The sequence below is a fragment of the Artemia franciscana genome, chromosome 14 (assembly GCF_032884065.1).
Source record: "Artemia franciscana chromosome 14, ASM3288406v1, whole genome shotgun sequence".
Lineage (NCBI taxonomy): Eukaryota > Metazoa > Arthropoda > Branchiopoda > Anostraca > Artemiidae > Artemia > Artemia franciscana.
The window spans coordinates 6,334,765-6,348,759 of NC_088876.1; the positions used below are offsets into that span (position 1 = coordinate 6,334,765).

At 32.4% G+C, this 13,995-nt stretch overlaps 1 protein-coding gene across 40 annotated transcripts in view; it reads left to right on the top strand.

Annotated features, from left to right (window-relative positions):
• LOC136035236 (tropomyosin Cha f 1.0101) overlaps positions 1 to 13,995 on the top strand; it is a 107,950-nt gene that overhangs the window by 66,457 nt on the left and 27,498 nt on the right. For 24 of the 40 annotated variants that reach the window (XM_065716890.1, XM_065716886.1, XM_065716884.1 and 21 more), the window contains one exon: positions 3,535 to 3,597. In XM_065716890.1, the coding sequence (XP_065572962.1) occupies positions 3,535 to 3,597 (63 nt within the window). Of the gene's footprint in view, positions 1 to 3,534; positions 3,598 to 3,772; positions 3,836 to 13,995 lie in introns of all 40 variants that reach the window. The other 16 variants (XM_065716888.1, XM_065716891.1, XM_065716875.1 and 13 more) reach the window with 1 other exon arrangement.

A 13,995-nucleotide genomic window follows, 5' to 3' on the forward strand; every position in this document is an offset into this window, starting at 1 on the left:
ATTATATATATTATATATATATTATATATATATATATATATATATATATATATATATATATATATATATATATATATATATATATATATATATATATATATATATATATATGTATATAAATATTAATCCAAGGAGTGAAACTGGATACACAAATCGTCCCTCAAATTTCTCCGTCCCATGGAAAGCATTAATAGTTTGTACCGCAGCTTATGCCTCTAAGACTCCTCCAGATTTTGCCTCCCCTCCCCCCTCAAAAAAAGACTATCCATATTAAAAAAGTTCGCCAATTAAAATTTTTGCCAATTTAATTTGTAATATCCCTGAGACGTTCTCACAAGAATGATGCCTAGAGAATGACATAAATTTTCAAAGTTAAGAAAATATTTAAATGTCTGGCACCAGTGTCCATAGAGCTTAGCGCATAGTTGAACTCGAGCCAAACTGATACTAGCTGTATTTTTAGAGATGGATATCAGAGAACGTCTCCTTGTTTGAAAACTGGACCAATGCCAACTTACTTTTTTAATTTGTTTCTTAGCAATACTTTTGTTTAATATGCCAAGAATCGTGAAAGGGGCGCCCACTTTCAGAAATCACTTACACCATATGGCGCGTGCCAAGCGTGGCATAAACTGTGTCAAGCGTGATGGAAGTTTGTCATGTGTGGCGGAAATATGCGGCATATATTGTGTCTGAGATAGAGAGTGGGTAATATTGTTCTGAGATAGAGGGGGGGGGGGGGGTAATATGCCAAGAATCGTGAAAGGAGGCGCCCACTTTCAGAAATCGCTTGCACCATGTGGCGCGTGCCAAGCGTGGCATAAACTGTGTCAAGCGGGGTGGAAGTTTGTCATGTGTGGCGGAAATATGCGGCATATATAGAGTTCTGAGATAGAGAGTGGGTAATATTGTTCTGAGATAGAGGGGGGGGGGTAATATGCCAAGAATCGTGAAAGCTGGCGCCCGCTTTCAGAAATCGCTTACACCATGTGGTGCGTGCCAAGCGTGGCATAAAGGAAAATGAAAATTAAATGAGATTGTTCGAGTTGGTTAAGTGGAAGTCCAGACAACCATGTAATTTGAAAAATCAGTAAAAATGAGTAATTTTTAATAAAAGAGACTTTTATATCGTCAGTCGGTTATCAAAAGATTGTATCGCCATAATTGTATGTTTTCAGAAGAGCAAAAACACCTCACAACTTCTTTATTTTCCCTCCGACAACCGTAAAACAAAAACGGAGTGATACGTATTATCAATACCTATCAAAAAGTTTTTGTTTTACTGCTATCGGAGGGGAAATAAAAAAAATTATGAGGTTTTTGCTGCTTTTTTTTGTTTTTCCGAAAATTTACAATTTTGGAGATACGATCTTTTGACAACTGATTGACGATATGCAGCTATAGAGTTTCTGGGAGTAGCAGATGCCAAACTAAAAATAAAGAAACATGGGTGCAAAATCAGCAAAATAAGCTAAAAAAAACATATGGCACCAAACATCTTTAGGAGGTTTGTCTGTTTTTGAAAGTGTAGTCTTTCGGAATCAACAGATTCTTAATTTTTGAATTTTCACTCATGAAAAGCGTTGTCAGATTTAACGAATTAGTTTTGCGTATCTATTTTCATGGTTCAACATGGCAACCCTGAAAAAAGACAGCCATGTAATTTAAAAAATCGGTAAAAATGAGTCTAATTTCTAATAAAAGAGACGTTTATATCGTCAGTCGGTTATCAAAAGATTGTATCTCCATAATTGTATGTTTTCAGAAGAGCAAAAACACCTCACAACTTTTTTATTTTCCCTCTGATAACCGTAAAACAAAATTGGATTGATACGTAATATCAATATATATCAAACAATTTTTTTTTTTACGGCTATCGGAGGGAAAATAAAAAATTTATGAGGTTTTTGTTCCTTTTTTTCCCGAAAATTTACAATGTTGGAGGTACGATCTTTTGATACCTGATTGACGATATGCAGTTATAGAATTTCTGGGTGTAGCAGATGCTAAATTAAAAATAAAGAAACGTGGGTGCAAAATCAGCAAAAAAAGCTAAAAAAAAACATATGGCACCAAACATCTAAAGGAGATTTTTTTTTGAAAGTGTAAATGTCTTTCGGAATCAACAGATTCTTAATTCTTGAATTTTCACTCACGAAATTGTTGTTAGATTTAACAAATTAGTTTTGCGTATCTATTTTCTTGGTTCAACATGGCAACATTGAAAAAGTGTGGCATTACCCTAAAAACTTCAAAAATTCTAAACTACAGAAATATAATTCTTATAAAACCGACAAGATGGGCTGCCCCTGCTATGAACCCTGTGGAACATAAAACTATATATTTTTGATACAAAATATGTTAGCATTTACTAAAAATAAAAAAAAGAATAAAAACTAAAAAAATAAAAGACATAAAACTTTAAAAAAGTTTTAGTTGGTTTTCCCCGCCATTAAAAGTTTCGTTAAGAAAAAAAAACTTTTTTTTGAAAGTTGAATAACTTTTTGTTTGACGAAACCAAGTTTACTAAATACAATAGAGAAGAGAACTTAAATAATTGAGTGTAAAAGATCTGAGAGGATTGTTGAAAATATGAAAGTTCTGTATATTCGGAAATCTAAATTTATTATCAAGAAAAATCACAGGCCATAGTAGAGAAGGAAAAGCCCCCCTCCAAACTAAACAGTAATGTCTGTAAGTTTGAATCAGAAAATATTTCGTGAAAGACATGCTCACTTATGTTATCAAGGGGGGGGGGGTGGCAAAACTGGCATTGCTCATGGGCGCTAAAAATCTTACGACGCCGATGATGTTTAAATTTGTTGATTACTTATGATGGCTCTGTTTTTTAATTTCCCGGTCAATTAATATGTTTCTGTGAATTATTAGTAGTAATTTTTTTAGCCAATAGTTAATAATTCTGTTACCGTGAGCCAACGGTTGAATAGTTGATAACTTTCATCAACTATTGATGACAGTTAAGACTGTGAAACAGGTATATTTATTCCAAGGTCGTGCCTAAAAGGGGGGGAGAAAGTTAAACAGAGAAAAACACCCAGGAATAAAAATATCAAACACCAATAAAAAAATGATCTATATGAAATGTGATTTTAAGCCTCGAATAGGGCCGTATCCAGGATTTTGGTTGGATGGGGGGTATTTTTGTTTGAAGGGGGAATGCAAAAAAGCTTCACAAAACGCAACAAAAATTTGTTTACATGTATTTTTGTTACTCTTGTACAAATCGGAAGTTTTTTGTTGGGGAAGGGGCGCTCGAACCGGTTACTTCCTCTCCCCTTGGATACGGCCCTACTCTTCAGTACTCTGTGGGGAGATTTAAAGCCCTTAGGATATAACGCTAACTCTGCATATTATACACAGAGTACGTAATTCTAATGAGTTAAAATCGTTTGAGATAATTTCAAGTTCTAATGTGAATTTACCACGTATTAAGTATTTGTGTTAATGTAAGTGTACCCTTTGGAGGATTTTTAGAACGGTGTTGTCATTTACTGACATCCAATCTGCTTATAGGCCAATCAAAGAGAGGAGGCATACAAGGAAACCATTAAGACCCTCACGCAGCGTCTTAAACAGGTAAAACAGAATGTGTGGAAACAATTTGCATGAGTAAATAATTCACCGTCACTGAGAAGTGTTTTGATCTCTAATTCAGGCCATTGAAGGCCTGTTATTTTTGTAATTTTGTTTGTTATGTCTTAACTAATGTGCTTGTTTCTTTTTTTTTCGTTCTGTTCTGCACGTTGAATAGGCCACTGCACGTGAGGAAAGTTTTGAAACCCAAATTAAAACAATGACGTCTCGACTTAAAGAGGTAAGTAGAATCGCCTTTTTTAGCTCTTGTTTTTAATAATTTGGGCTAAAAATTTTGGCGGGTTTTTGTCTATTTTGACAAAAATGCAAATAACTTTTTAAATTTATGCTACTGTTTTTCTATAGTGAAAAAAGAAATCGCCAATGCAACAACATAAACACAGAAACAAACGCCCGCCACACAACCGAACATAAAAAAACTAAAAAAAAATAAACAATAAATATTAAGTAATATATAACAAATAATATATAAACTATAATTAATAATGAATAACAAATAATGAAAATACATAAAATATAAAAAAAGTATAAAAACAAAAAAGAAAGACAGAAGGATAAAGGAAGACTGTTTTCCTACTTTAGTAATTAATATAGATAAGTACTTGAACTAGGCCTTAACTCTACTCACCCATCCAATTACATAGGTCAAACATCATTCTACCGTTTTTCTATATAACAGTAAGGAGACTAAGCTTGGCCCGGCAGTTTTTTTCTAAAGAACTTTTATTTTATTTTATCAGGCAAGTCCTTACATATTGCAACTGTTTGTGATGTTATTCATATGAATTTTTTTTCTATAATTAAGGCCTTAAAAGAATTTTCTCAAAATTGTGACCTCTCTAGATTGTTTTTCCACACCGAAAAAATTCCATAAAAAGCTATAGTACTGTTTGAGAAGAAATTTACAGACTACTAAATATACATATATACAATTATTGTTCATTTAATATAATAGAATGATTAAATAAAATCCTTCCTTCCTTTCAAACGTTCGACATGTGTAAATTTCATGAAGAAATATAATCATTATAAAAAATTTAAGAGAACTGGTTTAATTTAAATCAAGCAGTGGAACAAAAACATTGTTATTATTAAACATTGTTAAACGTTGTATTTTATTATTATTCAAAGTTCTTTTTGTGTGTGTGTGTTTTTGTTCCTCTGCTTTATTTAAATTAAACAATTTTTTTCTCTCTCAAATTTTTTTGTAAATGGAAAAGTAGTGTGGCCTAGGAAATTATTTATGATCGTTATAATAGCCAGCTATAAAATTTTTTTTCAAGATTAATTTAAAACAAGCTTTTACTCTGAATAGAAAAGGCATGGAATAAATGAAATATTCAACTTAACCATAAAAAATTTAAGTACTTACAGTAAAGGCTTTGGGGAGGCTTGATGGTTTATCAATGATGCGCCACCCGCCATACCCTCAAACGCCCAGATTTTCCAGCCGATTTTATTTTTCGTATAGTTTGCCTTGCAAGGGGCCTAAAAAATACCCCCCCCCCCTTATGCTTCACTTTTGGCAACAAAAAATTGTATTTGTGATCAATTTCGAGTTTTCTTTGAGAATAATGAGACTTAGTTATAAGAAATCAGCGGTAAGGGGGTGTTTGTCTCTTCCCCAATATTTTACAAATTAGGCTAAAATTATAGTGGATTTTTATTTGCTTTAACAACAATGCAATTAAAATGATAAATTTACATTATTATTTTTTATATATAACATTAATAGAATAATTAAATAAATCCTTGGTTCCTTTGGTTCGAAATGTGAAAATTTCATGAAAAAAAATTGTCATTATAAGCCATCTTTTCTGCGAGCTAGAAAGCGAACCCGGTTTAGCTTTCCATATCTACGACTAGAAAAATGCCAGACAATTATTCGCAAAAAAGCTAGATTTGGAAAACGAATCTAGGTCACTAGTGGAAAGTTTGTCTGGCTAGTTGTTTTGGCACTAAATTCAAATTGTTGCACTTGTGAATTTAATAAAACTTCCATAGCTTGGTAATACGGGACCCAGAGATCGAATCATGCTGCAGCAATGCACTGCAGGGCCGACGCAGGGACCTTAGTAGTCAAGAAGCGTCGTTAATAGGATACAATACAATAAAACTTCCAATTTTGACTTTTTTCTTCTTGTTATTATCAATTATTGCCAGTTATAGCATTCTCCAAAGTCAGTGACTGAGACCGATTATTAACCTTTATTTGAAAATCGATTGTAACAACAGAATCATGGTCGATTTTTGAATAACTTGCTTTTCCACTCGTTATTTGCGATAATTTTCACTAGCTTGTTTTATAGGCCTATTTTTGATACTTTTTTTTGCTGCTAATATGCAGGCTGTCGCAGAAATCCCTCTATAATACTGAACCGTAAAAATTGTCCTATCTTTAATTTAAGAAGATTTGGTTCAGTGAAAAAAAATGTGCGGAATTAGCGAAATATTGGATTAAATAACTGAAGATGTTAATTATCTGTAGATTAAATAATAAACAATTAAATTTAATTAAATAATTAAAAATCTGATAAATGAATAATCAAGGGAACAAAGGGGCTCGATGGTTTATCAATGATCTGCCCCCCCCCCCCTCTTATGCCCTCAAACACCCAGATTTTCTCCATATCTTGTTATTTTTCATACAGTTTGCCTTCTAAGGTAAATGAAGATATAGACCTTGAACCCAAGCTTGACTCCTGGCTCCCAAAAAAATTGTATTTTTGCCCATAAATGTTTTTTTTTATACAATTGAGGTGAAAGGCGAGGAGGTGGGTTTTCGAGTGGTCCTTGAGGATAATGAGACCTGGTTCATAAAAAAATGAACAATCTCCCTCCCAATCTGTCGAAACATACTATTTGACTTCCATGACTAATTGCCAAGGCTGTATCCAGAATGGGGGGTCAGGGTTTTACCCTCCCCCCAATTTTTTTCCGAGTCATAAAAATGCAACAAAAATGCATATGAGTAAACTTTTAACGTGTTTTTAATTTTTTTGTAACCCCCCCCCTCCCGAACGAAAATCCTGAATACGCCTTTGCTAATTGCTGAAAATGTTTATTTTGTATTTGCAAAATATGTGTCTTCCCTCATTAATAAAATTAAATTTTGACGGTAATAAATCAGTTTATGGTCCGGCGATTGCTAAGAAAACCGGAAGTCCAGATAAAATTATTAACATTATATATATCCGGAAATTACTTACCTGTTAATTTTCCAATGGATGAAATAGAGTCATTTAGAAAGATTCACTTCGTAGAAAGCTCTACCGCCAGAGAAATTTTATTTTGATATATTTTACCCAGTTTTGTTTCTCCAACTAACAGAAATTCATAGAATTAATTTTTTTTATTGCAACAAGTCTTTGGCTTGTTGCAGTTCCGATGGTGTCAGTTGAGGGAGGGGGTTATTAGCCCCCAATTTTTGCCCTCTACTAAATTTTGAAAAATGTCTTTCGGTTTTTCATTAAAAAAGGCTTTTTAGCTTATTTCATTGAAAACAGTTTAAAAAACAACAAACCCCTTCTAGATTTTGAAAAGTTTAATTTTGCTCCCCTAATTTCCTTGAATTGACTATATTCCGCGGTTTAAGAAAACCGCGGTTCCGCGGTTTCGGTTTAAGAAAGTGTACATTTGAAATGTATTAATCGATTCCATGTAATCTCACCCTCTTCCCGCTCCTCTGATTTAAATCAGAAGAAAAGCCTGGCAAATTATATAAGGATTTGATCATCGGTTCAAATTTTTTTCATTATTAACCCCCAACATTGCCTCATCTTGAACAATTCTGCCGACATGCCTGGTGAGGAAAAATGGAACCAAAATCCGTAAAAGCAAATAAAACAAACTCAAATTCTTCTGAAAGTTTTATTCATACTATTAGAAGGATAATAATAGCTCATTAATGGATATACAAAAAATTAGCAAATAAACATGAGAATACGTAATTTCTTGTAAAAAAAATTTGTATTTCTTGTAAAAAAAAACAAAAAAAACACACAAAGCAAAATATATTTGAAAAAAAGCCAACCTCGGAAGACGTTATACATGCACGTGGTTCTGCAAAATTGATAATTATTAGCCCAAAGAATCTCTCTCTCCCCGAAAAAATTATGAAAATTATTGGTCTAAAATCACACTTTTTTGAGCATAATGGTCAGAGCTCTGTACGCGCAAGAGGTACAAGTATAGTTTCTACTCTTCGAATAATTGTCTAGGGTCGCCCCCCCTCGCTATAAAATAATGAAAAAACAATATGTAAGATTTAGATATTTAGTCTCACCCCCTGTCTTTTGAAATAAAAGACCTGTTTCCGTAAAAACAAATGCATAAATTTGGTTTGTTGGATTTTGAATTAAATTTAATTATAGAAAATCTCTTAGAATTCTGACTAAAGTCATTTTCGGATATAATAACATATGGTGTGACAAGGAAGTCAAATAAGTTTAGTGAATCAAATTATAGATAGGTTATGTACGACAAAAATTGAATTTTAAAATGCTTCTTCTAGAAATGTACATGGCGATCTAAATAGTTTGTAATTTGCCTCATTATACCTAAATATTGATGTTAAAGCGCTTTGATTGAATTCGAAAATAACGATTTACTACCCGGATAGTATGAGTAAGGAACTATTCAAAAAATTGCCCCGAGGGATTCTAGATTAACGCTTGGTTTTCCGAATTGCGTTAAACCTTGGTTGTTGCTGTTGTTGTTTGGGGTTTGACGCGTTCGACCAATAGGTTATATGCGTTCGTATCACTTGGTTTATCTGTGCCTTTTGTAGTCACTAGTTTACTTGGGTGTCACTTCAGTCAATATTCACTGGATCAGAACATGTATCACATAACTTGCTTTTGGAGGGGGGCTATTCACCTGCAGCAACTGTTTGCGTTGAAAAACAGGAATCGAAATACTGCAACTATGCATTGTCATACAGCAATTAAAATACATATAAAGAACAGAATTATAATAAATAATACATTTTTACATTATAATCTGTCACATACTTCAAGATATAGAAATTTAATCAGATAAAATAAGGATAATACAAACAAATGAAATAGTAAATAGTATAACTCTAAAATAAAATAATATGGGGGGGGGGGTCAGAGCCTGCAAGATTAAAATAATATGGGGCCATCTACCTCATCTTGCTATTTATAGGGGTTAATCACTAGCAACAAGTGCCTGCATTTATAAACAGGAACGAAAATAATGCAACTTACCTTATCAAACAGCGAGTATAATGCTTGTGCAACTCAATTATAATATATAATACGAATAACTTGTTAACTGACCCCTAAACCAAGATATGAAAATATAAGCAAATAAAATACAAATAAGACAACTCCAAAATTTTGAAATTCACAATTTTGGAATTCAATTTTGAATAAAAAAGACCTGCATATGCTATTAAAGAGTTTTTGCTTCTAGGGGGGTGGGAGGGTTGAAAAATCAGTAAAAAAAAAAAACACATTGAACCTAATAGCTGAAGTGGGTTTAGCCTTCTTTTGAAGGTTTAGTTTTCTTTGAGGATCGAAAAATCGCTAATGTTTGAATTTTTACTCAAGAAAAACGTTGTCAAATTTAACGAATTGCTTTTTTTCACGATTCAATGTGCAACAGTGACGAAAATATTATTCCGCATTCTGATGTCCTAGAAAATGCGGGCAAAAAATATTTCAGATTTCCTTTGCAATTTACGTTTTCAGTAGTAGCCATGGTTGCCACCTATAACATGAAAGTGCTATTTTAGCTATATATCATTATGTGTAGAACTGTAGAATGTGTTCAGGGTTGCCACCTATAGTACGAATGTGCTATTTTAGCTACATATCATTATGTGTAGAACTGTAGAATGTGTTCAGGGTTGCCACCTATAGTACGAAAGTGCTATTTTAGCTACATATCATTATGTGTAGAACTGTAGAATGTGTTCAGGGTTGCCACCTATAGTACGAAAGTGCTATTTTAGCTACATATCATTATGTGTAGAACTGTAGAATGTGTTCAGGGTTGCCACCTATAGTACGAAAGTGCTATTTTAGCTACATATCATTATGTGTAGATTTGTAGAATGTGTTCAGGGTTGCCACCTATAACATGAAAGTGCTATTTTAGCTATATATCATTATGTGTAGAACTGTAGAATGTGTTCAGGGTTGCCACCTATAGTACGAATGTGCTATTTTAGCACTATCACAGTCAACTTTTTGACAGTAGCACCAAAAATTGCTGTGTAGCACCCAAATTTGGGCAATTGTAGCCCTTTAGGGACTGACCATAGATGCAACTCTAGTGGTAGCCCTGAAGCGCGATTATCACCAGCACATGTAAACTGCGGTAAATTAAAAATACACGTTGTTAATCACGTTCTAGTACTGCAAGTAGAAAAATTCTGACTGTGCTTTTCTGTTCCGCTGTGTCGACACTGGAGGAGGGGGGTCCATCCTTTACTCAAAGCCGAATTTCTATGTACATACGGCACCAAGTTTTGGCAGATAACAACCGACTTGTATAAGTAATCATTTTTCAGGCCTTCAAGATAATAAAAGGCAATTTTATATTATAAACTTTACATTAAACATTTGGGAAATGAGGATAATATGGCATTACATCGTATTTAAGAAATAACAACTTTAAAAACTAGTAAAATAGATTTAACCTCCAAATATAATAAAAATAAATGTTTAAAAAATTAAAGTAAGATAAAAAAACTAAACAACTAAAAACAAGAATTTTAAAACAAAAAAATAAAATAAAACTCAACTTCTAAATATGATAAAAATAAAACTTACAAAAATTAAATAAAACTAAATAAAAACAAAACTTCCAAAAAAACGAAACTTTTAAATATAATACAATGAAACCTAAAAATACAAAATAGAAAAGGTTTGAAAATCAATGTTAAGAAGACTAAATCACTAAGGCTAGGAATAAGTGAAGAAGGACGACATATCTCAGAGGATTGTCCTTTTCGGCCAACCGTCTAGGGCAAAACGGAAAGCAGGTGATCTTCGTTTTGAGGTGGGAGGATGTCATAAAGAGTGATTTAAAGGAATGCGAACTTCCTGGGAGGATGTAGAGAGGGAGGCTTTGAATAGATTGGGATGAAGGAGGAGCGTGCATAGTTGTGTTGGCCTCAGGCGGCTTGGCGCTGTGGTAAATCGGTAGTAGTAGTAGCAGTAGTAATGAAAAAAATAAAACTAAAAAAAAAATTGAGAATCAGTGTTTTGAGAAACTAATACTATATAGCCAAGCTGATTAAACCGATCGATTTATGTTTTCCTTATAATTGGATGAGCTTTAAAAATTGCTATGACGAAAAATATCATATAACCCTTTGGATTATCGTAATCTACATTTTGTTGGCAAATTTTGGTGTAATTTAGGCAAGTTTTTTTTTTTTGTATTGTCATTATTACGCTTAAAGGTCGCATTAAAAAGGGTGTATAGGATCTTGTCAAAGGGTGTGTAAAGGCCACATTAAAAAAGGGTGTATAGGATCTTTTCAAAGGGTGTGTAAAGGCCACAGAAGGCCACATTAAAAAAGGGTGTGTTGAATTTCCTTAGAAGGATCAGAATCAAAAAGATCAGGAGGATTAAAGAGAGATTTAATGTACATTGTCTTGCTGAAACACGCTTTTAGTGGGTTCAATATCTTCAAGGATCACTCTTTCGCCGCTCATAAACTTAATAGTTTATGTCGCCAACCGATTTAGAAATGATTAGGCCGTCCTGTCACAACTTGTTGTTCTTGGATAAGGGATCTCTTAATAAACGATAGCAAACTAATAGCCGACAAATACTTTACGAGAAAAAAAAAAAAAATCAGCCGCAGATAGAGAAATTTAGTTTTAATGAAACTTGCGTCATTGCAAAACATATTTTTTTTTTTTTGTCGATTAAACGGAGTAGAATTTTCTTTTCAAAGCTCAGGAAAGGGCAGTCCCTAAAAAGTTTTCTTGAAAAGCTGGTTACACACCTGCTAGAAAAACACTTAAAATCAGCTCAAAGGAAATATGATTTAGCATTTTTTTTAGCTTCGAGAATTCCCTGTGGTACTACTGGCTTTGATGGAAAACCTTGCCATAAAGAGATGTGAAATTATTTTTTTTAAAATTAATTTTCATAGTCAAACTACAGATTCTGAATAGCTCTCGGTGGTCGCTAGTCCCCCGGAGAATTCGCTAACGGGCCCTTTGTCCTTGAGACGGTCAGTCGACGCTGATGCCCGTAAAATGATTTTAAGGTGTCGAATTCTTTTAAGAATCGGTGAGGTTTCTCAGCTTACTTAACAGCTTTTAGCAGTTATTTCGTATGTGTTGAAACGTCAGACAAGTATAGTAAAAGTAACAGTATAGTAATAGTAGTGACAGTAGCATTGCGTAACGATAGTGATGGGTTGAATTTTCAATTCGGTTGGAAAAGAAAACACTCGAGTCTTAGTAAAAAACAAAACAAAAAAAGCAGCAAATTAATCTCTAGAACTCTTTAGTAACTTAGGAAATTTCCTCACCGTATGGGCTCTCGGCTAGATTAGGTCACACCTCTCCGCTCGTTACGGTTGGCCCTTTGTTTAACCTTATTCCATGTCGGTTATACTGGAATTTTCTTTTTCTTTCTTTTTTTTTTAAATATAAAATGTATAGATTATAACAATGTTCATGGTTCCAATATTATTTTAGGAAATTTTTTGTATGAATTGTTTTGTTTTTAATAAAAGCAAATATAACTACTCTCCTGCTCTATTTTTAGAAAAAAATGGATTCAATTTAAGAAATTCTAAGCATTTCTTTTAATAAATCTTAGATTTAGTATTGTCATTATCGCTACCCAAAGTAGATTATTCGAAAACAATTTAAAAATTGTATATTAAATAAACAAGAAAATCAAAATATTCAAATACTCAATGCAACACTAAAATGTTTGAACAAACACTTCTGTGTTTTTTTTTTTAAGAAGCACTTTTGTTTTTAAGCAACACAATTCAGCGCTAAGCGCTGAATTCCTTCTCATAGTCTTGAATCAACCAAGATTTTTTTTTTTAGTAGAATCATATAGATATCACTGCTAATATTGTATATGTTATTAGATGTGTATTACTAACATAAGTATGTGTTTGCTAGTGTTCATGTTTGCTATGTTTGCTTGGTCAAGTTTCGTATTTAAACTATTCCAGTTTTAATTTTCGTTTGATAAGATTTTTTTATAAAAAGATTTATTGATATACTTCAGACGCCTCAACCCATTGCAGTACCGGAGGCTAACTGCGCTCTCTCCTCCACCGTAATTTAGATAAAATCCAATTTTTTAGAAAAAAGGGGCTGTCCCCTCCTCAACGCCCCGCTCTTCACGCTAAAGTTTGCCTCTTTCTCACATCCATTTTTTAGAAAAAGGGGCTGTCTCCTCCTCAACGCCCCGCTCTTTACGCAAAAGTTTGCCTCTTTCTCACAACTCTACTTTTTAAAACAATAAAAAACTTTAGCGTAATGAACGGGACATTGAGGAGGAGACAGTCCCTTTTATATATGGAATAATTTCTGTTCGTTTTAAGTTTTAATGTCGCTCCTTACTTTCATTTAAAAAAAACTTGTTTTTTTATTTGACATAATTTTAAGCCCACCCCGTAAACTAAAAAAATTCTATCGAATACTGCTATTTTATTGCACAGTTTACGTTATAATACATTCCATTTTTGATGTATTATATTAAATATTATAATACATATATTTATAAAATATTAATAAATTTTAATTATCAATTAGTATTTGTATAAAACATAAAATTAATAGATCTATTATATATACAATTTTGAATTATTAATTAATTTAATTAATAATTATTTTAGTTAATTTAAAAAAATGAATACGAAATATAGAGTGAATTTCTAATTCAGTTGTTACATTTATTTGCCAGTTAAGACTATCCACCACACTAATTAATAGGGGGCTAATGGGTAATAATAAACGTTATAAGTAAACGTTTATTAGCTTGTAAATCTAATTAGTAAACTTATTAGCTGATAGATGAACGATATTAGTTTGGCATTTAAAAGGCGTGTCAAGAAGTGACGAAGCTGATAAGTTTTTGGATGCAGTTGCAAAAAAAAAAAAAAATATTAATTATCTCTAATAAGTTAATTTGCTTTGAGTTTAAAATTTTTATTTTATGTATTTTTTAAAATTGTGATATTATATAATTTCATTTTCGTATTATTATATTTTTACATTATAAATTATGTAATATGTGTTCATGTTTTGTGTTATACATACATTTATAAAATACAAATTAATTATAATTATTAATTATTAAATTTGTTAGACATGAAATTAATATGTTATGTATGAAAATTTACAATGTATTAAAGAGGAA